This window comes from Talpa occidentalis, unplaced genomic scaffold (genome assembly GCF_014898055.3).
Source record: "Talpa occidentalis isolate TD23 unplaced genomic scaffold, MPIMG_talOcc4v2.1 talOcc4.7, whole genome shotgun sequence".
Classification (NCBI taxonomy): domain Eukaryota; kingdom Metazoa; phylum Chordata; class Mammalia; order Eulipotyphla; family Talpidae; genus Talpa; species Talpa occidentalis.
This window is the reverse complement of record NW_023605083.1, coordinates 189,568-214,463: the sequence shown is the minus strand read 5'-3', so window position 1 is coordinate 214,463 and position 24,896 is coordinate 189,568. Positions and strand designations below refer to the sequence as shown.

The following is a 24,896-nucleotide window of genomic DNA, read 5'->3' as shown; positions in this document are numbered from 1 at the left end:
GTCCTGCCCCGGGCGGTGTGTCCAGGTCCCTGTGGTGTCGCTGAGGCGGCCCGCCCGGCCTCCTGCGGCAGAGGGCGCCGTGGCCCAGCTGGGGTGGGGGCTGCCTGGTCCGGCTGCGTCCGCAGGGCACGTGTTGGGGTCCGCGCAGGCTCTGGCGGGCATCCCAAAGCCTTGCTCTCGTTTCCCCCCAAAACGCCCGGCCCTGCCCGTGCCCCGCTTCTCCGTCTTGAGTCGGTGGCGCGCGGGGCCTGCGGGCGGGCGGCCCTGGGGCGGCTCCCGGCGCAGAGGGCCCTGAGCGCCCGCGCCTTCCCGCTGCCGCCCCTGACCCGGTCCTCTGTCCGCAGCGGCCCCCATGGCGGCGGACGACGGCGCGGCGGAGCAGCAGGGCGGCCCGGCGCCCGCGGCCGCGGATGGAGACTCGGACGGGCCCTGCGAGGACGCGGCGGCCGAGCCGGCGGCCGAGGCGGCCCTCGCGGCGGAGAACGGGCTTCCGGACCGGGACGCCGAGCCGGGGCCGCAGAACCACGTCCGCGCCGACGGGCTCGCGCCGCCGGCCGCCGGCAGCAACGGCTTCTTCCCGGGCCGGCCCGCGCCGGCCGCGCCGCCCCCGCGCGCCGCCCCGGCCCCCGCGCTGCCCGGCCACGCCGCCAAGACGCTGCCCGCGGGCGCCGGCCGGGCCAGGACCCCGGGCGGGCCCCGCGGCCGCCCCGCCCGCCAAGCCCGGGGACGCGGCGCGCGCGGCGGAGGACAGGCGGCCCGCGGCCCCCGGCGCCAAGGTGCACCGCGCGCGGAAGACCATGCCCAAGGCCGCGCCCGGCCCGGTAATGCGCGCGGGGCGGGGCGGGGCGCGCGGGCGGGGACACCCCGGGGCTGCGCCCGGCCTCGTCCGTCCTACGCGGCCCGGGCTGGTGGCCTGCGGGCTCCCGTGCGGGCGGGGCGGGGGCGCCGCTGGGCGCCCTGAGGGCGTGGCCGGCAGGGGAGTGTCACGCTGGCCCTCGGGGCGCCGCCTGCCCCCACCTGCCCGCGCACCCCGCAGCGGCTCCTGCCTGGCCCTGCCCCTCGCCCGGGGCCTCTGGCCGGCGAGCCCGTGCGGGTCTGGGGGCCAGTCCCTGTCGGTGCTGGTCCTTGGGGCACTCAGGCCCCTGCGCCCAGGCGTCCCGCCTGCCCGCAGGCCCCTTGCGCAGCCTTACTTGGGTCAAGTCCGGCCGGCGGCTCTCCCCTCTGCACCCCTGCACGGGCCGCTGTCGGGGAGGACCCCGCGCTTCTTGGGGTGTGGTTAAGCCCTGCCTGAGTCCATCAGAGGGTGGATCAGGCTGGGGGTCCTCACGGAGCGTCGGGGCCTGGCCCGGCGGTCGCTGCAGGCCGGTGCGGGGAGAGGCTCCGCTGGTGTTAGCCACGGCCCTTCTGGGTGTTTCCTCCCCGTGGCGCTGGCTGTGGCGAACTCCCGGGGCCGGCTTTGGCCCCCAGCGCCCGCCTCTCGGCACCCTCAGCCTGTGGCCGCTCCGGAGCCTGGCCAGGCCCCACGCTGCTGAGTCGCCGGCGTCTCTGTTTTGAAGCACGCGGCGGGCCGGGACACCCGGGACACACGGGGGCCTGAGGAGCCGAGCGAGGAGCTGGGCGCCAGCGTTGCCGACTTCGGGCAGCAGCCGCTCCTGCCCCCCTACCCGGCCCTTCACCAGTCGCTACCTCAGAACCAGTGCTACGTGGCCACCGCCAGGTCGCAGACAGGTAGGGCGCGGCTCGCGGTGGGGTCCCGGGGGAGACTGGATGCAGGGGCCGCCCCCTCCTGCCCGGCCCTGCGGGAGGGAGGACTTGCCCCGCCTCGCGGAGGTGGCGTCTCCCGCAGGCAGGACCCCGGGAGCCGGCCGGCTGTGTCTCCCCGCGCTTGGACGAGCCCTCCAACTGTGGCTGTGTGTGCTGGTGCCCTGAGGCGCGGGGTCTCTGGGGCCGCCTCAGTGCTCCGAGCAGCCGTGGGCGCTGTGCCTGCCACAGCCCAGTAGGGCCTGCCCTCCAGCGGCTGCTGGGCGCCTTTCCAGAGCTGGGGCATTGTCTCCAGGGCTGATCCCCCGGGAGTCGCTGACTGGACCCAGTGGTGTTTGTCTGGGCTTGGCTGCCTTGCGCCAGGGTGTGCGTGGGAGGCTGGGCAGGCCACGCCTGGTCCCGTTTTGATGTGAAGGAAGGGGCTTGGTCCCCAGCTCCTGCCCTTCTGTCTCTGCTGCCCACTGCTTTGGGTGTCCCAAGGCCAGCAGGGGCCCGGGGGTGACACACTCTTGCTGTGGGGGTGCAGATGCCATGGCCTATGTCACTTCCAAGGAGGCCCCAGCGCTGCCTGTGGGTCTGCTTGGGGCCACCTGCCTGGTGCTGAGGTGCCTGCGCCCTTGGGGTGCAGACCCCTTGGTGGAGACTGGTCTGACTCCTCCTCCTTCTGCGCCGCTTCCTGTGGGGTGATGCCCTGCACTGCAAGTTTGGCTTCTGTTGCATTTTGCCAAATTTACCGGCAGCATCGGGGCCGCCGCGGCCTCCCTGTGGCCCTGGGCTCTCGGCCCCGCCCTGCCTGGCACGAGCAGCTCTGCGGGGCTCCGGTCAGCGTGTGCTGTGCGGGGGGATCAGCCTTTCCGGTCTGAGACAGACGCGTGTCCCCGCTCCAGCAGAGCCGCTCCACAGCCAGAGCGGGTGCTCGAGCCGCAGTCCTGGCCCAGGGGCCCCTCCGCCAGCTCCCTTCCCAGGCCCAGGAGCTCGCAGTCCACCCGCGTGTGCAGGACAGGCTCGTGGGCGGTCACTGGCCCCTGAGATGCCCCTTCGGGGCATTTCTCTTCCTGTCTTGTTCCTTCTGACCTATTTCTTTGGCCCGCTTGCCTTCCGTTTCAGCGGCTGCAGTGTCCCGGAAGAAGAAGCGGAGAATGGGCACCTACAGCCTGGTTCCCAAGAAGAAGACCAAAGTGCTGAAGCAGCGGACGGTGATGGAGATGTTCCAGGGCCTGGCCCACCCCGCCGCGGACGCCAAGGTGAGGCTGCGGCTGCATCCCTGCGGGCGGTTCTGAGGCGTCTGCTGGGGCTGCCCACGGGGCCTGGGCCCCCCAGGTCCTGACCCGGGGCTCCGCATGTCCCAGGGCGAGAAGGACCTGGGCAGCGGCGCCCTGCACGTCAACGGGGAGAGCCTGGACCTGGACTCAGAGGAGGAGGACTCAGAGGACCTGGACGAGGACGAGGACCATGGTGCCGAGCAGGCCGCGGCTTTCCCCACGGAGGACAGCCGCACCTCCAGGGATAGCATGTCCGAGACTGACCGGCCCCCGAAGGTAGGCCCCTCGCGGCCTCGCGGACAGTGAGCGTGAAGACCGGTCTGAGAGCCTCCCTGCGCTGCTGGATGGCCAGTTCTCGGGCCCGTGTGGCTTGGCCTCCCTAGGCGTGGCCTCGTGCTGGGGGCTGAGGCTGAGCGGCGCTGGGGCAGTGCCTGTGGGTGGGGCTCTGCTGCCCCTGCCTTCCTGGGGAGCCCTGGGCTCAGGGCCGGCTGTTGGGTGCATGGCCAGTTCTGCTCCCGCGCAGCTCCCTCAGCCCAGACCTGCGGCCCTAGGCCCAGATGTGCCTTTTCTCAGCGTGAGGTCGTGTCGGGTTCGCTTTAGCTGGTCTCGGCACTTCTGCTCTCCAAGGTTTGGGGCAAACATCACGGTTGCTCACGTTTTCAGGTGATTGTTAGAAGTTGCTAGAAGATGCTGACGTTGGAGGTTGCAAAGGGAGCTTAAAAATGAGTCGTCCAGAAACGCCGCTTCTTTGTGTCCCCTTTTGTGGGAGGGGTTCTGTCCTGCAGGTGGGCTGGACAGCCCCCACTGCCCGGCCCTGCCAGAGCCAGGGTCTGTGTCCCTCTGGCTTCTGCGCTCGCGTTAGGGCAAAAGCTTGCACTGGCAATTGGGAAGTTGCTGTTTCCTGTTTGGCCCACGAGCACCTGACCCATGTGGAGCCCCTCTGTGGTCAGGTGTGGGGCAGATGCACATGTGTCCACTGTGCGACTCTGTCGTGGGGAGCCCCGTGTCTGCACCGGGGGGCCTGGTATGCTGCGGAGCTGCAGGGCCGGCCCCTAGGAGGGTGCATCGAGGGCGCTGGGCAGGCCGGAGCCAGGAAACAGGGTGTGGGGACAGCTGACCTGCGCGGATGCTGTGGGATGCCCAGTGGGTGGGAGAGCCCGGCGCCCCAGCTGGTCTTGGAAATCAGGCCCTTCTCATTGGAGTGAGGTGATTGCGAGCAGGTGGGGCCCGGCCCAGGGGCCCAGGCCAGGCCCTGCCACCGCCCAGCCCAGGCACCGCGTCTGAAGCCTTCGCATCCTCGGTTCCGCTTACGTGAGCCCGCTGGGCCGCACAGCCACCCCCCACCCCCTTGCCACAGCGTGGCCTCCTGACCTCTGTCCCTGTGTGACTGGGTCACCACGTGTGCATGGACAACTCCTCTCCTGTGGCTTATTTTACTCAGCAAAGGGGTGTTGTGTTTGTGGGACTGGCCCACGTGACTTGCCTTCCACTCTCCGCTCCACACTCAGGATCTCAACCCTGGACGGGGGTTCCAGGGCCCGTTTCCAGGGGCTCTGCGGCCACTCCTGTCGCATGACTCCCGCCCCGGGACACGCTGTGGCTCATCTTCCAGGTGGAGCACATTGAAGGACGAAACCCCGTCCACAGGAGCTCTCTGTCCCCTGCAGACCTGGGAGTGCGGGGCGTCCGGGCACTCCTGAGCGTCCCTGTGTGGCTGCGCCCACCTGGGCGGCCTCGGCTCTGGGCCACGGCCTGGCTGGCTCCTGCAGCGACGGCCGCCGCGGCCTCCCTGTGACCCACGCCCGCTTTCCGGGCAGGCTGCCGAGGTGGGCGCCGGGCTGCTGGCCCGACTCTTCGCTGGCAACTGCAAGTGCCACCTTTTCGAAGCAAAAACGATCTCATGAACATTTAAAGGAAACATTTTAGATAAGGTCCAGCATGTGGGGGCAGAGCCCTGCCGGAAAGCACATGTCCGGGTGCGGCAGCTCAGGGCGTTCGGGGCTGGCCGGAGAAGACCCCGCACACCCCTCTGTGCAGCTGGGCCCCCACGGCGCATGGGCTTTTGGGCTGGGGAGTTTGCCGAGCATGGAGCCCCCCTCAGCTGCGCCAGAGTCAGCCATGCCACGTGCTCCTGCCCGCCTGCCCGCCCCCGCGTTTCTGGCTTCTCCACACAGAAAAAAACTGAGAAGTGCAGATGCTGGGACAGCGCCCACTCCCCGCTGGCCGCCCCCAGGGCTCCTGGCAGCAGGTGCTCTGCGGCTCCCTGTGATGAGGGTCTGAGAACAGAGCCGGCGCCCTTTGTCCTGGACCGTGGGCGGCGGGTGGCCGGTGGGGGCACGCTCGCACGCCTGTGTGTCCGCGAGAGCCTGTTTGTGGTGAGAACGGGTTGCCGCCGGTCCAGAGACCACGAGCTCCTCAGCAGAGGTTCCTGGACAGTGTGCTGGCCGTCGCTGGGAATTAGACGCCGGGACGAGGTGCAGGCTCCGCCCTGGAGCTGGGGAGGGCGGGCTGCCTAGTGCTGGCCACGCGGAAAGCCGGGCCGTCAGGAAGGACGCGTTTTAGGCTCCGTGAGCGACAGCGCAGTGAAGCTGTCACCCAGAGCTTTCCACAGGGTTTCATGTGTTCTCACGGGAACGCCAGTGCCGGGGTCGTGACCCCGGGGAGGAAGGCCTCCTGCAGCACGGACACCCAGGGCCACGCGGGAGGGTCTCGGCAGCTGCGGCGAGGCCTGGGGGGCTGCCTGCCGGGGGCGGTGCCCGCAGGCAAGCGCTGCCTTTGTCCGCCAGAGGCCGTCCTGGGCGGTCTGGCCCCGGGGGTGAAGTCTCAGGAGGCTCATTGCCGAGGGCCCCCGGAAACAGCCCACGTGGCGCCCCCCTGGGCCTGGCTGGGACGCTCTCGGTGCCCACCGGCCCAGGCCTCGCCTGCCGCCTGCTCCCCAGGCCGCGGCCGCCCGGTTGCCGGCCGGCGGGGCGCTTCTCGGCGCCGCCCGCGCTGACTGGTCTTTGTTTCTCTTTGGCTGTGCCGCCGGCTCAGGTGGATGCCGAGTCTGAAGAGGAGCAGGAGTCGGCCGGCACCGGGGAGGAGGAGGAGGAGGACGACGAGTCCGACTTGGTAACCGTGCGGCGCCGCCCGTGTGGTGCAGAGCCCGGCCGTGTGCGTGGGGGCCGGACCCGGCGGCCTTGGAACGGTGCCCGGGGCGTGCGGGGCCGGTGTGCTGGCCCGTGTGTGGTGGTACGGGCAGGACAGGGACGGCGGCCCTGGGTTCCTGTGCGGGGGCCCCGGGGAGGCCGGCGCGGGGCAGGGCGCGGTGCGGGGCGTGGACCCTGTGGTCAGGCGCCTCCCTCTGCGGCCTTGGAGGCGGGCACCAGGCTCAGGACGGGCCCGACTGCCCTGGCCAGCGGCGCGTGGGCGGGCGGTGCTGCGCCGAGGCCTTTGAGTCCGCAGGTCCGGGCGTGCTCGGGCTGCTTTGTTGGCGCAGGACTCCGACGACGTATTTGACTTACGAGCTTCATTTTAGTTTCCTTGGCTTCTTTTTTTCTCTTTCTCTTGCCTGTGAAGTAACCGAGCTTGGAGTGGCGTGGGGAAGAGATAGGTGCCCGTAAAGCGGGGCCCGGAGGGTCGAGAGGCGAGGTTAATCTTCTAGTCCAGGAGCCAGGGCGCGGCAGCGCTTTCGTTTTGTGAGAAAACAGTGTCAGGTGCCCGAAGCCGGAACTACACCTGTGCCTCACGGCCCGTTCCCTCTGGTCCCCAGAGCTCTGAGTCCAGCCTCAAGAAGAAGTTCCTCAAGAGGAGGGGAAAGCCAGACAGCCCCTGGGTCAAGCCCGCCAGGAAGAGGCGGAGGAGGAGTAAAAAGAAGCCAAGCAGTGTGCCTGGTGAGTGTGAGCCCATGCTCAGGTGAGTGCGTGGCAGGTGAGCATATGCCCAGGCCAGCATGTGCCCGGGTGAGTGCGTGGCAGGTGAGCCTGTGCCCAGGTGAGTGCATGCCCAGGTGAGTGCATGCCCGGGCGAGCATGTGCCCAGGTGAGTGCGTGGCAGGTGAGCCTGTGCCCAGGTGAGTGCATGCCCAGGCGAGTGCATGCCCGGGCGAGCATGTGCCCAGGTGAGCACGAGCCCAGGTAAGCCTGTGGCAGGTGAGCATGAGGCAGGTGAGTATGTGTACTTGTGTGTCAAGCGAATGTGATGCCTGCTCTGCGGGGCACCTGGGCAGAGAAAGAGTCACGGTAAGTGGTGAGGGGCTGGGCTCATGTGCAGGTGTCGTTTGAACGGGGCTCCAGTGCTTTAAAGCAGTACCTGTTGGAGACACGCAGGTGATTCCAGGCGCCCCCTGGGCTGCCGTTGGGCAGGGGCTGTGCAACTGGAGGGGCCCCTGTGCTCGCCCACGGCTGGCTCTGCCCACCACTGGGCTCCTGGGCAGGGCAGGCTCTGCTGTGTCCCTCCACGGCAGCTCTGCCAGCTCGCCCGGTGCCGGTGCCTTGCCTGCGCATAGGGAGTGACCGGTGGTGCAGGCCTGACCTAGGGCCGCTGACTGACGGGGCTCTCGCCCGCAGGGCCCGACGTGTGCGCCTCGCCCTCAGGAAGCGTGGAGCCAGGTGCCCTGGGGGACAGCGCGGGCTACGTGGAGGTGTCCCTGGACTCCCTGGATCTGCGGGTCACGGGCACGCTGCCCTCAGAAGGTGATGGCCAGCCCCGCGGGGCCCGTGGACAGCTCAGCCCACCTAGTCCGGAGCCTGCGCGGGCCAGCCAGGAGGCCTGGGGGCCGGCTCCCGTGGGTGCAGCAGCCTCGGCCGTCATGGGGGCAGGAGCTGTCCTGCGGCCTCGATGCGTTGGCCCAAGTGCAGGACACGTGTGCTCCCCCGCCAGGCCTCCCCACCAGGACACCTGTACCCCCAGCCAGAGATTTGGCACCACCTAGGTCTCTTGGGAAGTCAGCTCGGAGCGTGACTTGGGGCAGTGCGAGGTCCCGTAGCTGCTGATGTCCACGCGGCGGCACCACTCGGGAGGGCCCTCCTTCGGGGTCACCGTCTTTTAGAGGTCAGGGACGAGCTTGTCAGGCGTCTGAGCACCAGAGGAACTTTGACACTCCTCTTTGGCTCAGGAAGCCACACCTCCAGCTGGAGGCGGGGGAGGCTGTCCTGCCTCAGGGCCGGGCACGGTGTCCAGTCCTCACAGCTGCCCGCAGCTTGGTCTCGGAAGGCGTGGGTTTGGTGCAGGCAGGCAGGGACGCTCCCTTCTCGGGCGGCCCTTCTGCCGAGGGCAGTGGCCACCGGGCCTCTCGCCCTGGGATGGCGGCGGGCAGGGCAGGGCAGGGCGGGAGCAGCGGGCCCACCCCAGGGCCCTGAGCCTGAGGCTGCTCTCGGGGTGTTGCTTCCGCCCACCAGCCTAGAGCCACCCCCTGGGGTGCCCTGAGCCAAACAGACTTCGTGCGCTTGTTGTGGGGGTGTTAGCAGGTAGAAGGGGACACCTGGGGTCCCCCACATCTGCCTGCTGTGAACGCGGTCTGCTGTCTGCTGCATCAAGTCACAGAACACACCCCAGTGTGTGAGACTGCGCAGAGACCGTCCCTGGAGGGAGAGAAAGAGCGTAGTTTCCCCGGGAAGTGCCCGTCCCTCCCGGGGACATGCCCAGCCAAACAGGGTGGGCATAAAGCGGGCGCTGAGACTGTGTCTAGGGCGCCTTCCGGCGGAGACCAGAGGAGAGGGCCAGAGGGGCCAGGAGGTCTGGGAGGAAAGGAGCAAAGGCAAGACAAAGGCCACCACGGCTGCCTCCCCACGGGCTCCCCCACGGCCCAGCCAGGAGTTCTGGGCAAGCCCAAGGCCGGGCAGCCAGTGGCTGCCCACGTCCTCCCTCCCTCCAGCCCCACTCAGCGTCCCCGCACCCTGCGCCTCCCCCTGCCTGGGGGAGCCCGTCTGCGGACGTCACACGCTCAGGAACCCAGCAGGAGCTGGGCAGCAGCGCAGGCCCAAGAGGCGGCGCCAGCAGGAGGGCGCGCAGCTGGCCGCTCTGGAGGTCCTGGTGGCCGCGGCTGGGACAGGAGTCCCCTCAGGAGGCTTAGACGCTGGGCCCTGACTGTGGCCTGGCGTCGTCCTCATTTCATTTCTTTTTTTATTTTTATTTTTTAAAGTTTTATTTCGCTTATATGAGAACCAGGGTACAGGCCAGAGGTGCAGGAGGGTGAGAGGATTCATCAGAGACAGGGCGGGGAGCAGAACAGGCAGACGGACGAAACACACTGCTGAGGGGCAGCGGGGAGAAGGGAGAGGTCTGCCGCGCCACGTGGGTTGCTCCAAGGCCAGCCGGCATCGAAGCAGCGCTGCAGAGGCTGCGGATGGCTTCACAGCGCTGCGCTCAACCACCTACGCCACCGGGGAGGCCTGTCTTTCTCATTTTGAAGTCAGGTTGTCCACTGGCCACCGCCTAGGCAGGACCCTCCGCTGGCCACGGGGCTGCCCTTCCTCTTGGCAGGGCCCCTCAGGCAGCGGGGAGAGTCGGGGTACACACCGGGCCTGTCCCCTGCAGCCTTGGGCGCATGGAGGGGTGACTGTGAGTGGTGGGCCTGGTCCAGGGACAGGTGCTGCTGTCCTCTCGGCGGTGCTGCATCTGTGCACTGACCACTGGGCGCAGCAGCCGCTGTGACAGGCAGGGGCCGTGTCCTGGCTGCCGAGAGCCTGCGCTGCAGGAGGGGCAGCCTGAAGCCCCTCCCCTCCCCATCCGCCCCCTCCCACCCCGCCCCGGCCAGCCTCTGCCGGGTGAGCCTGGGCGGTCAGCCTGTTTGCTGTGGGCTTGTGGACACTGACCTGTGTCTGCACCTCCAGGGCTGGCCAGCGGACCTGGCGCGGCCGAGTCGGACGGCCTCCAGGAGGTGCCCCTGTGCAGCTGCCGCATGGAGACTCCCAAGAGCCGGGAGGTCAGCACGCTGGCCAACAGCCAGTGCATGGCCACCGAGAGCGTGGACCACCAGGTGAGCGCCCCTCGTGCCAGAGTCCCCCACGCGGCCCTCCCCCCCCTGAGGCCGGAGCCTGACGGACGCAGACCCGCTGTCGGGCAGTCTGCGCACAGGGCAGTGTGCATGCCCCTGCCCGGGACCCTGCTCTCTGGCCCCCGGGTGGCTTTTGATCTCTTGTCCTCCGTCCTGGTCAGACACCAGAGCCTGAGACGCGTCCATAGGTGCCGTTCAGACGGGCCTGTGCTAATGAAGGGCTGGTTGCCAGGGCAGCCCCTGGACCAGGCGGGCTGATTTCTGGGAAGGTGTTCTGCTCACTGTCCACCGAGGGCCTCTGCCCTCAGCCTGGCCGGCGGCTGCGGCCTCGGTCTCCCCGGTGTGGGGGTGCAGGGTCTCACGGCGGTGGGCGAGGCGGCAGCGCCCACGGGTGGGCCGGGCCGGGGCCTAGAGACGCCGCGGGGTCGAGCCCCCGACCTCCGAGCGGAGCCCACCCGCGGGGGACTTGATGGGCGCGGGGGGCCCGAGGGAGGGGCGTCGGGGCTCCCCGGCTGGGCGGAGTGGAGGGTCGTGGGGGGCCTGCGGTGAGGACGCTCCGCCCCCGCCCCGCCCCCGCCCCGCCCCCTGCTCCTGGCGGCTGGGGCTTCCCCGCCGCGCGCGACCCGGAGCTCAGGCCTCTGGGCTCCGCGGCCAAGTACAGTGAGGGCCCGTCCTGCATGGGGGGGCAGCAACCGTGTGGGGGCCCCTCTCTGGCCCCCTGCGGGCCCTTCCCGGGAGCTGCTGCTTCCAGGGGGCGGCGGCGGCGAGGCGGGTTCTGGGACATCAGCCCCAGGCGGGTCTGGGGCCCCTCAAGTGCAAGACCCATGTGTGTGAGAGAACGTTCTCGTGGAGAGGGGGCCGTGGCTGCCAGGTGACGCCATCCAGAGGCAGGTGTGTCCGCCCTCGGGGTTCTCAGGAAGCCCCCCACCCCCATCCCCCTTGTAGCCTCTGCACGCCGCCCGCAGCTCCGGCCCCAACTTGGTGGGGGGCTCCCGTGTGTGGTGGGGTCCGCTGAGACCCGGCGGGGCAGGGCCGGCGTTGTTCAGTCGGTCCATGAGGACGCTGCGGAGGGCCCCTGCTCAGGCCCTGCCTCCCCACCCCTGCTTCGGCGCAGCCCCCCTTTAGCATCGTGGTCCCTCAGGGTCTGTGCGTGTCCAGTGATTCAAACTCTGCTGTGGGAGGCAATGCCGGTCCTGGCTGACTGGCGCCCTCTGGCCCGTGGCCTGCTCTGGCTCTTAGCGTCGGGGCGCCCTGTGGGGTGGGTCGAGAGCAGGCACTGGGCCACGCCCTGTGTCAGCCTCGGGCGAGTGTGTTGAAACTGCCCCAGGCCCCACGCTGGCCTGGCCGCCGCTCCGCCAGTGGGGCTGACCCCGCGGTGTCTGGCGCATCCTGTCCAGGGCTCCTTGGTCTGCCCGCTGTTGGGTGCACGCTGCTGGGTGCGCCTGTGCACAGCTGCCCCCTCACCGTCCTCCTGAGGGCCCTGCAAGGACTGGCCCCTGATGCCGGCCAGGGGCCTTCAGGCACCGCTGCCCCATGGCCGCCTGCACTGTCCCACCCCTGAGCTCCCTCTGTGTGGTGTCCCCTCCTCTGCTCCTCCCACCTTGGCATGGCCCTGGGTTGGGGCCCTGCCCCCATGGGTCCCCCTGCCAGCCTGGACTCGCCCGTCCACCTGCCGCCCTCTGTTCACGGGTGCCACATGTGGACCACACGCCTCTGACGCTTGTCCCTGGGCAGCTGGGCAGGTGCACCAACAGCGTCGTCAAGCACGAACTGATGCGTCCGTCCAGCAAGGCGCCGCTCCTGGTGCTGTGCGAGGACCACCGGGGCCGCATGGTGAAGCACCAGTGCTGCCCTGGCTGTGGCTACTTCTGCTCGGCCGTGAGTCCCCCCTCTTCCCGTGCACACTGACCGCACGCAGGCCCTGGGCTTCCTGCCGTGCTGTGCCCGCTGGGCCCTGTGCACGCGGTAACCCTTCCCTCCCGGGCTCCACATCCCAAGCCTGCTGTGAGGGACCTGCCGGCCTCGTGAGCTCCCCGGGGTCCTCCCTGAGGCCCTGGGCGTCCCACCCAACGCTGCCCGCGGAGACTCTGCCCCGCTGGCCGGCCTGGCCCCTCCCGGCCCTGATTGTGCGCTAGGCCCCGTCTCCAGGGCGCTGCCAGCCCGCCCCGCCTCACCCTCCCTTGGAGAGGAGGGGGGCCGGACCCCTCGCCCCCCGCGACCGGAGCCAGCATGAGGGGCCACCACCGGCCCTGCCCGCCTCGCCACCCTCAGCCGCCCTCTTCCCCCCCAGGGGAGCTTTATGGAGTGTCAGCCCGAGGGCAGCATCTCCCACCGTTTTCACAAGGGCTGTGCCTCCCGCGTCAACAACGCCAGCTACTGTCCCCACTGCGGGGAGGAGGCCTCCAAGGCCAGGGAGGTGACCATCGCCAAGGCCGACACCACCTCCAGCGCCACACCCACCCCCGGGCCTGAGAGAGGCTGCGCCGGAGAGGGCCGGGCCGACACCACCACAGGCAGGTGCGCGCAGCAGGGTGCTGGGGCCCACCCCGACCCCCCAGGTCTGCCCGCTGTAGAGACTCTCATGGCCTCCGTCCCTCCCCCTGCGGCTGTCCTCGGGCTGGGAGAGCTGCGGAGACCCAGCCCGGCCGTCGCCAGGGCAGGTCCTGACCGGTTCCTGGAGACGTGGGTCTCGTCTGGAAGGCCCTGACCCCGACGGTGCTGGAGAGCTGCCCGCAGGCTGTGCAGGGGGACAGCCCCATCTGAGGCTCCCTCTGTCTCCCCCTGAAGCACGGTGGGACCCCTGCTCCCCGAGGATGACAAGTTGCCTGGCGCCGCGCCCCTGGGGCCAGAGGGCTGCGACCTGGCGGGGCCCGCGGGGCTGGTGAAGCCTGCCGCCGGCCTGACCCCAGGGCCGGGGAAGGAGACGCTGGAGAGTGCCCTCATCGCGCTGGACTCTGAGAAGTAAGCGCGGGCCGGGCTGGGCCGTCTCCCTCACCCTGAGGACCCCGGGAGCCACAGGTGGACCCTGGTGGTCCCTGAGGCCTCAGTGAGGTGTCCGGTGGGTGCTCCCTGCCTCCCCTGGGCGCTGCTGGCCAGGAGGTGCTGGTGTGGGCGCGTCCCCTGGTGGCCTTGTCCCCTCGCGCAGTGGCCCTCGCGGTTGTGGGAGACACGGCCTTGCTGCTGCGGGACAGGTGCATGGTGCCAGGGCTGACCAGAGCGGGGCGGCCTGGGGCCCACTGCCGTCCTCTGCTCCCCACAGACCCAAGAAGCTCCGCTTCCACCCCAAGCAGCTGTACTTCTCTGCGCGGCAAGGGGAGCTGCAGAAGGTGCTGCTCATGCTGGGTGAGTGCCCCACCCTGCCGCTCAGCCGGTTGCTGATCTCTGGTCAGGTCCCACCGCGGCAGACGTCCTCTCCGAGGGCGCTCACCTTGAGCGGCGAGGGGTGACCGGATGCGGGTGGAGAGGAGACTTGGGCCAGGGTGGAGCTGTGCACCGGGGGCTGCTGCGGCCCGGGTGCCTGTCCTCCCCGTCTCGCTTCCCAAGCCCAGCGCGGGTCCTCAGGGGTCGGGGCAGTGACTGTGATCCCTCGTCCTTGTTACATCAGGAGAGAGCCCTGACCGCTAGCTCTCGAGGAAACCATCCGTGCCTAGCAGGCAGCCATCTGGTCACTTTCCTCAGAGACCTGGTGTGGGGCCGAGCACCTCTGCCTGGACCCCGCGGCAGCCTCTTGAGGGCCTCATTCAGCCAGTGCCGGGTCTGGGGGGCAGGGTCCCGGGAGGGTGAGGCTGGGACACCCGAGCTGTGTGTTGTGTTGCGAGGTGACCTCTGCCTGCAGGCTGTCTGGCCGCTTGGGCAGGCATGGGGGCCACACTCCAGACGTGGCTCCGGTGGGGCCTTTGTTTTTGCCATTGAAGCGACCAGTCAAATTCTGTCTGTCCGTAGTGGACGGGATTGACCCCAACTTCAAGATGGAGCACCAGAGCAAGCGCTCGCCGCTGCATGCGGCCGCAGAGGCCGGCCACGTGGACATCTGCCACATGCTCGTCCAGGTCAGCTCCCTGCCTCGGTGGGACAGGAGCCCACGGGCCCCATCCGGCTGCCCTGCCGGTGCTGGCTGTGTCACGCATCCTACCGGGGCTCGGGTCCCTGCACGGGTCCCTCCTGGAGACCAGAACCCACGTCTGACCCCTGGTGACCAGTCCCTGATTGCTGGGTGCCTGGGGTCCTTTAGCCCGTGCCTGAAGTTGTGCCCCAGTCCCAGCCACTCCTCTTGCTGCTCTGTCCTGGCTGCGCTGTGGAGGCCGGCCCTACCCTGTGGCCGTCGGCTTTGGTCCAGGCCTGTGCCCACTTGTCCCGGGCCCCTGGCCCCACCTGACTCCTCGCGGCCTGCGGTGCCCCAGGCGGGCGTCCTGGCCCATCTGCCTCCTGCACGAAGACTGCTGGGTCGTCCCCGTGTGCCGCTGCCACCCCCCCCACCCCCACCCCCCGCCACGGGTGGGCAGCGTGAGGCCCCAGGTGACAGGTGGACGCAAGCTCGCTGGGGCCCTCTGCTGTGCGCTTCCCATCCACATGCCGTGGGTCTCGGTCCTTGCAGCTGTCACATCGTCAGGCCCAGCCCAGCTTCACCCTGTGCCCAGGAGCCACCCCCGTGGGGCTCCCTCGTGTGGCCCAGCCAATGGTCTTGTGCTTTCACAGGGCCTGGGTCTGGTCAGCCCCATGGGCTCTGCTGTGAGGCCACGCTGGCTCCCGCTGAGTCCAGCCTCCCAAAGTCGGCGGGCTGTCCTTGCGGGGAGGTCCTCTGTCCGCATCTTACCCACTGGGCGCGTGGCCGGTGCATCCTCACTCTAGGGCTGTTGCAGCGGGTGGGAAGGGCAGGGGTGATGGCTGGCCGAGTGGAGGTGCCAGCTGTGGGGCGGCGGGCGCGGCCCGCTCTGCGTGGCTGCAGAGGGCAGCTCTGGCCTTGGCGTGGAGCGGCGTCTGGGCGGCCACCGAGGCTGTCCCCCTGCAGGAGCTCCACTCTGGGTAGTTGAGGGTGCTGGGGAAGGTGACCACTGGCTGAGGTGGCCAGGCCGGGGAGACCGCGGGGCGGGGCTGGGCGGCCCTGCTGCTTGGAGTAGGCACTGGAGCTCCTATCACTCCTGACGAGGCGTCCCACCCTCGCCTGGTTGGCTCCGGCTCTGTCGCTCTAGTGCTGCGTAGGTGTGCGGCGGGCCCTGGGGTGCAGGGTTCTGGCTGGCAGCGCCATGGGGGATGCTCCCCAGCCATGCACCTGCCCTGGGAGGCCCTGTGGGCTGCGGGGCCCCACCTGCTGGGCCCAGGCCTGGAGCTCTCTGCCTTGTTGCCCCTCGCCCTGTGCTGGGTGCTGCCTGCTTCCCGGGGGGCCTTGGGCATGGCCTGTGCCCTGGCTGGGGTGGTGTTGGGGAGACCGGACCCCAGCCTCAGGCCCCTCATGCCCTGCCTTGTTTCCTGCCCTGCCTCTGCCCTGTGCCCTGTCCTGGCTGGCGGCTCAGTCCCTGGGCTGCGGCCCACGCTCCTAGAGGGGCGGCTGCCGTGGGCCTTCCCTGATGCCACGGTCGTTCCACCCAGACCAGGCACTGACTGTGACAGACCAGTCCCGTCGCGCCTGCTGGGCCCCGGCCGCCTGCCCAGCAGCAGCCATCGCGTCGCTCGTGAGCAGCGCCCGCCCCGCCCGCCCTGAGTGGCCCTTGTCTCTCCAGGCCGGCGCCAACATCGACACCTGCTCGGAGGACCAGAGGACGCCCCTGATGGAGGCGGCAGAGAACAACCACCTGGACGCCGTCAAGTACCTCATCAAGGCCGGTGCCCTGGTGGACCCCAAGGTACGCACGGCTGGCCCTGGTCCTGGCAGGGTCCTCGGGGCGGGTGCCCTCAGCCTCCACCCACTGTCCCGAGCGCTGCGCTCCCACGTGGCATTGCTGTGCATGCAGGGGCACTGAGCAGGGCAGGCGCCTCGGCGGGGCCTCCTCTCCTCCACCCAGAGTGGCCAGCTAGGAAGGTGTGAGGCGTGCACACCCGAAGGGAGAAGCGAAGTGATCTCTGTTCCCGGAAGCTGCGGCCTCGCACGCGGAAGCCCCAGTACCCACCGAAAGGGGCGCCGGGCTAGTCAGCGTGCCCTGAGGCGGCAAGGCCCAGTGCCACGCAAACGACCAGCCGTATCTTCACATGCACGACCAGCCACCTGGAGGACGTTATGGCGATGTCTTGTGAACAGGGCATCAAAGGGAGTAAAATATTTGGGAGAAAAACTTGATTCAGGGCGAGAGGCGGAGCAGTGAGGATGCACAGCTGAGCCTCACACAGGAGCCGCGCGCCGAGCACGGGGAGGACACTGTGCCCAGGTTGGAAGGGCCAGCACCACCGGATGGTCAGGATGCCCGGGCCTTTGGTGGAGCCGCTATAGCCCTATCAGACCTGCCAGCCCGTCAGAGCTGTTCTCAGAGAGAAGAGCCCGCGGCGGGTGGCTCCAGGCGAGCAGCAGCTGTGAGCTCGGGAACTCTCTTTAGAGCCAGGGCTGCAAGCCCAACGGGACACTCATGAGGCCCTGACGATGCGGGAGTGGAGCGAGGGGACGCGGAGAGTGGACGTGGCGCCCCGAAGGTGGCCATGGCGGGATGCCAGCCGTCCCGATGGGCAGCACCTGAGCCCGTGGTGGTCTGAGGCCTTTCCGCATCCCTGGGGACACCGGTCGGTGCTGCGGGGGCCGGTCTGTGGGTCAGGACTGGGCCTTCTAGTCAGCAACGGGCCACGAGCCGGGAGGCGCATGGATAGGGGGTGCTGGGGAACAGGTGGGTGTGTGCTGTGCTCCCGCAGCCCCAGCCAGGCCCCGGCACCTGGCTCTCCGGCTCTGGGGTGGGTCTCATGCGTGGGTCCAAGACGTCCGTCCGCGTCGTGTCTCATGTCGCGTGGGGGGCCGGGCGCCGGCGTGGTGGCGGCGGCGGGTGGGTGGGTGGTGCTGTCCCTGGTTCCAGCATCATTGCAGCCCCGTCCCAGCCTTGCCCGGGCTCTGCCCTTGGAGCACCTGGCACCTGCCCGGCGCCCTGTGAGCAGGGAAGGCCCGAGCCCAGACACACGGGTCCCAGCCAGGGCTCGGGAGGCGGCTCTGCCCCAGGCCTGGGGGTGCCCAGAGCCTCTAGCGAGCCTCTGACTGGTGGCCTTGGCCTTGCAGGACGCAGAGGGCTCCACATGCTTGCACCTGGCTGCCAAGAAAGGCCACTATGATGTGGTCCAGTATCTGCTTTCAAACGGACAGATGGACGTCAACTGCCAGGTAGCGCCCTGCCTGTCCCCTCAAGGCAGCCTGGACAGCAGGCCCAGCTCCCCTGTGGGCATCCCCTCAGGCCCGGTCACCACAGCCCGGTGACTCATAGCCGCTCTGCAGGCTGCTGCCCACGGGCGCTTCTCCTGGGGTCCCCATCCCCACGTCCTGTCTTCTCTCCACACTGGCCAGTTCCTCCCTTTGCATCTGCCGGCTGTCCACCTCTGTCCCCACCCACCACCAGAGCCACACGCCTGAGAGTGACCCTGGTGGCAAGAGCATTGGCCCCCGCACCCCCTCTTGGGCCCCCTCCTGGCGGCTGCGGGCAGGTGTGCAGGGAGCTCTTGATGTGTGCTGGGCATCTAGTCCCTGAGGCTGTGCTGCCCACCTGGTCTGCTCCTGTGCTCCCGGCCTCCCCTGGGCAGCTCTGCCCTTGGTTTCCCCCTTAGCCCTCATGGGTGCCCAGCCAGCCCCTGGGCACCACAGCTCACTGCTGCTGTCTCCTCTGATGCCAGGACGACGGCGGCTGGACGCCCATGATTTGGGCCACCGAGTACAAGCACGTGGACCTGGTGCGGCTGCTGCTGTCCAAGGGGTCCGACATCAACATCCGGGACAATGTGAGCCTCCCTGTCCTCAGCCCTTCGAGCCTGGGCGGCCCAGCCCCTCGTCCACCCGGCCCTGTGGGCCCCACCCTGTGGCTGAGCTGCCCTGTGGAGGGCTTGAGGGCGTCTCTGCCCAGCAGTCAGTGTGGGCTGGGCTTGGGCTGGTCAAGGCGCTCGGGCCTCTGTCTGGTCCGTTTCCCCAGAGCAGGCGAGTCTGATGACCCGAGGGCTTCTCAGGAGGCTCTTGCCCCGTGGCGCTGCTCTGGGTGTGTCTCACATTGCTCCGGGTGGGCCTGGTCACCCTAGCGCACTATGTTGGGCACACTAAGGTCAAGGGGCCACCCGCGGGGAGGAGCAAGGCGGGTGGAGGAGGGCTGCAGTGCCCAGCAAGCTCCCTGCTGCGCTAGCCGGCCGAGCCCTTGAGGTGTTTGTGCGCCGACCAGGCCCTGCCCTCAGCTGGCCTCCAGCCCCACCCTCATGCTGTGCTGTGTCCTGTCTGATGGGGACCCACAATGAGACTCTGGGGCTCACAAGGCGCCTCTTCTGGGTGTGCCTGCGCTGCCGCGACCCTGCGTTTGTCTCTCTGTAGGAGGAAAACATCTGCCTGCACTGGGCAGCCTTCTCGGGCTGCGTGGACATAGCCGAGATCCTGCTGGCCGCCCGGTGTGACTTGCATGCCGTGAACGTGCACGGGGACTCGCCCCTGCACATTGCTGCCCGGGAGGACCGCTACGCCTGTGTGGTGTGAGTGCGGCCCACGGGGCCCTGTCCGCCCCTGCCTGGCCCCTGCCTGCCCCGTCCCCACCAGGCTTGGCCCCGCTCCCACCACCCCAGCATAGCCTCTCCCCCTGCCGTGGCCCCGCCCCCACCCTGGCCCCACTGGGGCCGGGCGCATCACCCAACGGTGGCTGGGGGCAATGCCCGCGGTGCTGTGGCCTCGGTGGAGCACCTGGGTGGCTGGGCGCGGGACATCTGGGCGCCTGGCAGCGCAGCTTGCCTGCTGCATTGCCGCCTGCTCACCCGAGGGCACCTTGGCAGCCAGGTCAGCCTGTGCCCCGTCCCCTGTGGTCCGCTGCGTGCCAAGGGACTGGCGGGGGCCGTGGGAGGCGTGTGGCTGCAGCGTGGGCAGCGCTGGCCTCTGCGCTAAGGGCCGCTCGTCTTGTCGGCTTGCGTTTTTCCTTTTAGCCTCTTTCTTTCTCGGGATTCAGATGTTACCTTGAAGAACAAGGAGGGGGAGACGCCCCTGCAGTGCGCCAGCCTCCACTCCCAGGTGTGGCATGCCCTGCAGACCAGCAAGGCCCTGCGGGACGCCGCTCCGGACAGGACAGGCCCCGTGGAGAGGACGGTGAGCAGGTGAGCGGCTGCACCCCGGCGGGGCAGGACAGATGGGCATGGTCCCTGGGTGGGGCTAGCCCAGCGACGATGGGGCGCCCCCTCCTGCGGCAGAGACATCGCCCGGGGCTACGAGCGTACCCCCATCCCCTGCGTGAATGCTGTGGACAGCGAGCCCTGCCCTAGCAACTACAAGTATGTGTCACAGAGTTGCGTGACGTCCCCCATGGACATCGACAGGAACATCACACACCTGCAGGTGGGCGGGGGCAGGGCTGAGCGGGGATGGCAGGGCTGGGGGGCCCTCACGCCCACCTCAGTGGCTCCGGGGGGATGCGCTCCTCTGCCCGCACACCCTCCCTCCTGAGAGCACCTGGGCGTGGGGGGGCGGGCCGTGGGGGGCCGTGGGTGTGGCGGGGGGGACGTGGGCTCAACTAGCCTTTCCCCTCAGTACTGCGTGTGCGTGGACGACTGCTCCTCCAGCAACTGCATGTGCGGCCAGCTCAGCGTGCGCTGCTGGTACGGCCAGGTGAGCTGGCTGTGCTTGGCGTCTGGGTGTGGGCAGTCGCAGGCCGGGTGGGGAGGAGGCAGCGCCCTGCTTGTGGCTGCAGGGGGAGTGCTGGGGCTGTGCGGGCGGCTGCGGGCGGTCCGCGGCCCCACAACGCCAGCGCCGCCACCTTTGCCGCTCCCGGATGCGGGGGCGAGTGGGTGGGGCCCCGAGGCCAGTGGCTGTTGACGGGGGCCGCAGGCCCTGCTAGAGCCAGGACGCGGCCATCCTGCTCGAGGGAGGGCACCCTCTCTGCTGGTGCCGCCTGGGTGGGCGGGGCTCGGGAGAATGTCCAGTGGGTGGCCAGGCTGGGTGGGTGTGGGGCCTCCCCGCTGCCCGTGTCCAACCCCAGCTTGTCCGCGTGGGTGTTAGCGCTGCAGGCACGTGGTCCTCACGGCCCCTTCCCGCAGGATGGCCGGCTGCTGCCCGAGTTCAACATGGCCGAGCCCCCGCTGCTGTTCGAGTGCAACCATGCCTGCGCCTGCTGGAGAAGCTGCCGCAACCGCGTGGTGCAGAACGGGCTCAGGTGTGCGCCGGGCGGGCGGCAGCACCAGACACAGACCCCGCCATGCTGGGCCATGGCAGCCCATTCCCTGCTGCGTCCTGGGCGCTGCCCGCTGGTCCCCCGCCTGCGCGCCCCCGAGCCCCTGCAGCTTGGTGTGGCGAGTTCTAGTCTGAGACTCCTGGTTTCTGCGTCTCTGGTGCCTGCGAGCCTGGCTGGCCCCCTTCTCTGGCGGGGTGGGGTCCCTGCCTAGCCTGGCCCCACGGCCAGCCTGGTTCTGGCCCACGCTGGCCACCACCGGCTGCGGGTGCGCACTAGGCGATGGGGACTCGGCCACACTGCCTGGCGTTCCCCTGGCGGGAGTCAGTGGAGGCCGGGGCAGCTGTGGCTGCGGGACGGTGCCCTGGTTGCCACGCGCCTTGGCCCAGGCTGTCCCGGTCACAGAGAAGGCTGATCCCTCCCGCCCCAGTCTCCTGGCCACTCCACCGTCCTGCTGCCCCTGCCAGTGCCGTTGGGGCTGAGGCCAGGCTCTGCCTTCTAGGGCACGGCTGCAGCTCTACCGGACGCAGAGCATGGGTTGGGGCGTCCGGCCCCTGCAGGACATCCCCGCCGGCACCTTTGTCTGCGAGTGAGTGTGCCCAGCTGGCGCGGTGGCGCTGCTGTTCTCCTGGGGGCCTGGGGCTCGGGAGACCCCTGTAGGGGCCTTGCTCTGGCCTCCAAGGCCCAATCCTCACCCCTGCCCGCCCACAGGTACGTCGGGGAGCTCATCTCTGACTCTGAAGCGGACGTGCGGGAGGAGGACTCTTACCTCTTCGACCTGGACAACAAGGTGACCTTTCCAAGCGCCTGGTGCCTGAGCCGCGGGAGTCGGGGCAGGGGCAGCCCCGGGCCTGGGCTTGCCCCCAGTACACAGGACCCCCATCCCGAGGAGCCTGGTGTCAGCAGCTTGTCACGGGAGCTTGCAGGGGACTTCGAGGCCATCTCAGGCCGCCTTGACCGTTGACTTCCTGTCTGAGCGCCTCCTGGAGCGCCTGCCCTGCCGTGAGGATGCTGGAGGGTGCCCGGCGGGGCCTCAGCCTGAGTCGGGCCTGGCCCCTCTGTGGAGAGGCCCTGCCCCGTCTCCGCGGCTCCAGCTTGGGGGTCCTGGCTCTGGGCGTGGCGTCCCCTTGGCTGTCCTGTTGCGGGAGGGCCGCGCCGATGTCAGCCCTGCGCGCTCACGGTCTTCCATGTAGCCTCCCGGTCCCGCCACGTGTAAACACTCCCTTAGGTCGCTCACGTTGCTCCTGCTTAGTGACCGTCGATGGGGTTTTAGTGGCCCCGATGTGTCCACTAGTGGGCAGTGGCTGCCCTCCTCTGCTTTGGCAATTCCCTGGTGGGGGCCTAGGGCTTGTCGGGGCTGCCCCAAAGGCCCCCGCAGGTGGGCGCCCACGCCCGAGTTTTGGGCTGTGAGATGTCACTTCTGGGAGCAGCTGCCCCACCTGGCGTGGTAGCCCAGGACCTGCTTCCCCTCAGCCAGTCCCAGGCGCCGGGACTTGACCTGGGCCTTCTGGCCGCAGCCGGCACGGGCTTCAGGCGCGTGCCCGCTGGCCTCAGGCCCTCTCTGGCAACAGTGCTTGGCTGCGTCTGCTGTGCTCAGCTGGGTTGACTCGGCACCGCCGGGCGGTGCCGTTGCTGCTCCTGGCTGGCTGTCCCCTGGGGCCGTCCCCGGTGCTGTGGGCCCTGCATGGTGGCCGGGTGGGTGGTCAGGTGACCCTGCGGCCAGCCCTCTGCTCAGCTTGGCCGAGATGGGGTCCAGGGCTGCAGCCGTTCCTGGCCTCTGCGGAGGACCTGCCCTAGGGCTAGGGTTTGTTTTGTGTGGGCCGGCCGGCAGGCTGGGCACTGGGGCATGTGGTGGGAGGCCGTGCCCTGGAGGCGCCCAGGCCTTCCCTGGGGTTCCCTGCTCAGGCCCGCCTCCTGCAGGACGGGGAGGTGTACTGCATCGACGCACGTTTCTACGGCAACGTTAGCCGCTTCATCAACCACCACTGCGAGCCCAACCTGGTGCCGGTGCGCGTGTTCATGGCCCACCAGGACCTGCGCTTCCCCCGCATCGCCTTCTTCAGCACCCGCCTCATCGCCGCCGGGGAGCCGCTGGGGTAGGCCAGGCGGGGGGTGGGGCCAGCGGGGCAGGTGGCAAGCGCCGTTGGGGGACGGGGGGCGGGCACGCCTGCTTCCCCTGAGCGCTGCTGGTCCCCAGGTTCGACTACGGGGAGCGCTTCTGGGACATCAAGGGCAAGCTCTTCAGCTGCCGCTGCGGCTCCCCCAAGTGCCGGCACTCCAGCTCTGCCCTGGCCCAGCGGCAGGCCAGCGCCGCGCAGCAGGCCCCGGAGAACGGCCTGCCGGACACCAGCTCCTCCACGGACCCGTTATGAAGCAGCGGCCGTGCCCGGCCGGGCAGTCCCTGGACTCTGGGCCCCACGTCCTGGCGCCTGGCCGACGGTGGCCGCGCGTCTGTACCCTCCGCGCTCCGTGACTGCAGCCCGGCGCCAGGCAGTGGACCCACGGGCACCCTCGAGGTCACTGGCCGTGCCGACCCCGGACGCCACCCCACGAGGCCGGCCGAGGTGAAGGGAGTGTGGCCCGCGCCTGAGGACGCCTCCTCCCCATGTGGGCCGGGCGCTGTGCGGCCCAGAGGGCCCCCCACCTCTTGATTTTTAAGCCACATGCTATGATGATGAAAACTGATTTATTTTCTACCATCGTTGAACATTAGGACAGAAATTAATACACGCGACGGTGCTGACCCCGGAGCCCTGCCCAGCGCGGGCTCCGGGCTGCGGGGGCGTCCCCGGCTGTGGTCTCGCGCGGCCGCCGTGCCCTCTCTTGGCCGCGGCCTGCCGGTCACGTACTTTTTTTTGGCATATACTTTTTTAAATACTGTAATTAGTGCAGTAATCGTGGGTTTTGTGCGACTCTTCTAAAACATTCACGATGCAGTTACGTTTATTTTTTCTGTTCAAGCGTTTTTGACGGTCCCAAGAGCAGTCTTTTGGCTCAGACCCCTTCTCCTTCTGTTTTCAATGAAATCAATAAAAAGCCCTTTCCTGGAGGCTTTCCTCCACACGCTGCCGCGCGGTTCTGGGCACGCCTGTGCAGCGCGGCCATGTCAGGGTGGCTGGGCGCTGGGAGGCGCCTCCCTCCTGGTTGCGTGCTGCTCTCGCGACCTATGGCTGGTCTGCGCTTGGGCCTGCACCCTTGCGGCTGCCCCCTCCTCCGGGCCTGCTGGGAACACAGGGTGGGCTGTGCCATGGGAAAGGGGGCGCTTGGCCCCAGCAGGTGGCCCTGTCCTGGGGGCCGCAGGGCGCTGGCAGGTGGTCAGCGTGGGGCGTGGCTTTGTCTCGGGCACCTATGGCCCTTGGCCCGCCCGCGGGGCCCCATGAGCATCACCCACACTGCTGTGCTGGTGGCCGGCCTGCCGGTGCCGAGGGCCGGGGTCTGAGCCGCAAACCAGTCATGTGCGCTGGAGTGGCAACTATAGGCACCAGCAGCAAACTCTGACCGTTGGGGTGGACAGCGCAAGGGTGTGGAGGGAGGTTGCGCAGGGTGCCGGTGGGCCCTGGCCACCCCCGAAGAGCCCTTCCTGCCCGGGTAGCCAGCCACTCCCTTGCCACTCTTGTGCCCCCACCCTGGGCATCTGGACTATGCACCAAAGCCAGAGGACCCGACAGGCTGACGGACCGTGTGGTGGGGCCTGCAGGTGTCCCCCTTCCCACGGTGCTGGGGAGACCTTGAGGTCCACCGCAGCGCCTACTGGCCGCGCCCCCCGTGCGTCCTGGCCTCCCCGGCCGTGGCCTGTCTGTGGGTTGCAGAGTGGCCTTCTGGGCGAGCTGTGGCTGTGCCCAGGGACGCTCCTGTTTTCCTGCTGATTTGTGCGAGCCCTTTCCGCACCGCGGCTTGATGCGCTCGGACTTAAATTTTTTGTTTTTTAAAGGTTTATTTGCATGTCCAAGAGCTGGGGTGCAGGCCAGAGGTGTAAGGGCTGAGAGGACTCCCCAGAGACAGAGTGGGGGGTAGAAGAGGTGGATCCACTGAAACCCCCTGCTGAGGGGGCAGCGGGAGAGAGGAGAGGTCTGCTGCGCCCTGTGGGCAGCTCCCTGGCCGGGGATGGCCTTCAGGCGCAGAGGCTGCTGACAGCGTGGCAGCGCTGAGACTGACCCCTGTGCCCCCAGGGAGGCCCCTTAAGCTTTTTTTTTTTTTAAAAGATTTATTTATTTACACAAGCACTGGGTACAGTCAGAAGCGCGGGAGGGTGAGAGAATTCACCAGAGCCAGAGCGGGGAGCAGAGCAGGCAGAAGGACCGAAGGACACTGCTGAGGGGAGCAGCGGGCGGCAGGAGAGGTCCGCGCGCCATGTGGGACCCTCCTCCGGTGGCCGGGGAGCAGCCGGGAATCGAACTGGCACCGCGGAGGCCGCGGGCAGCTTCGCAACCCAGCGCTCAACCGCTGCGCCACCGGGGAGGCCCCCCCCTTAAGCTTTTGATGTGGGGAGACACGCCTTGTGACTTCCGGCTGTCCCCAGCCCCTCCCGCCCAGGTGGCCGTGTTGCCTCAGCGCTCTTGGCTGTCCAGCCGCCGGCCCAGCCCTGGGATCTGGGGG

The 24,896-nt window shown here is 69.1% G+C and overlaps 1 protein-coding gene across 1 annotated transcript in view; it reads left to right on the top strand.

Moving 5' to 3' along the window:
• The window catches only part of EHMT1 (euchromatic histone lysine methyltransferase 1), a 33,710-nt gene extending 10,329 nt beyond the window's left edge, over positions 1 to 23,381 (top strand). Inside the window, 26 exon segments of the mRNA XM_037491700.2 lie at positions 345 to 693; positions 695 to 821; positions 1,557 to 1,728; positions 2,869 to 3,005; positions 3,111 to 3,299; positions 6,057 to 6,134; positions 6,775 to 6,895; positions 7,571 to 7,696; positions 9,836 to 9,981; positions 11,734 to 11,877; positions 12,290 to 12,516; positions 12,787 to 12,960; positions 13,259 to 13,341; positions 13,942 to 14,048; positions 15,717 to 15,839; positions 17,186 to 17,287; positions 17,791 to 17,895; positions 18,470 to 18,624; positions 19,066 to 19,233; positions 19,327 to 19,471; positions 19,664 to 19,741; positions 20,170 to 20,285; positions 20,803 to 20,889; positions 21,012 to 21,090; positions 22,221 to 22,396; positions 22,498 to 23,381. Coding sequence (XP_037347597.1) covers positions 345 to 693; positions 695 to 821; positions 1,557 to 1,728; positions 2,869 to 3,005; positions 3,111 to 3,299; positions 6,057 to 6,134; positions 6,775 to 6,895; positions 7,571 to 7,696; positions 9,836 to 9,981; positions 11,734 to 11,877; positions 12,290 to 12,516; positions 12,787 to 12,960; positions 13,259 to 13,341; positions 13,942 to 14,048; positions 15,717 to 15,839; positions 17,186 to 17,287; positions 17,791 to 17,895; positions 18,470 to 18,624; positions 19,066 to 19,233; positions 19,327 to 19,471; positions 19,664 to 19,741; positions 20,170 to 20,285; positions 20,803 to 20,889; positions 21,012 to 21,090; positions 22,221 to 22,396; positions 22,498 to 22,672 — 3,689 coding nt within the window. The 3' untranslated portion in view covers positions 22,673 to 23,381.
• The last annotated feature ends 1,515 nt before the right edge of the window (positions 23,382 to 24,896 follow it).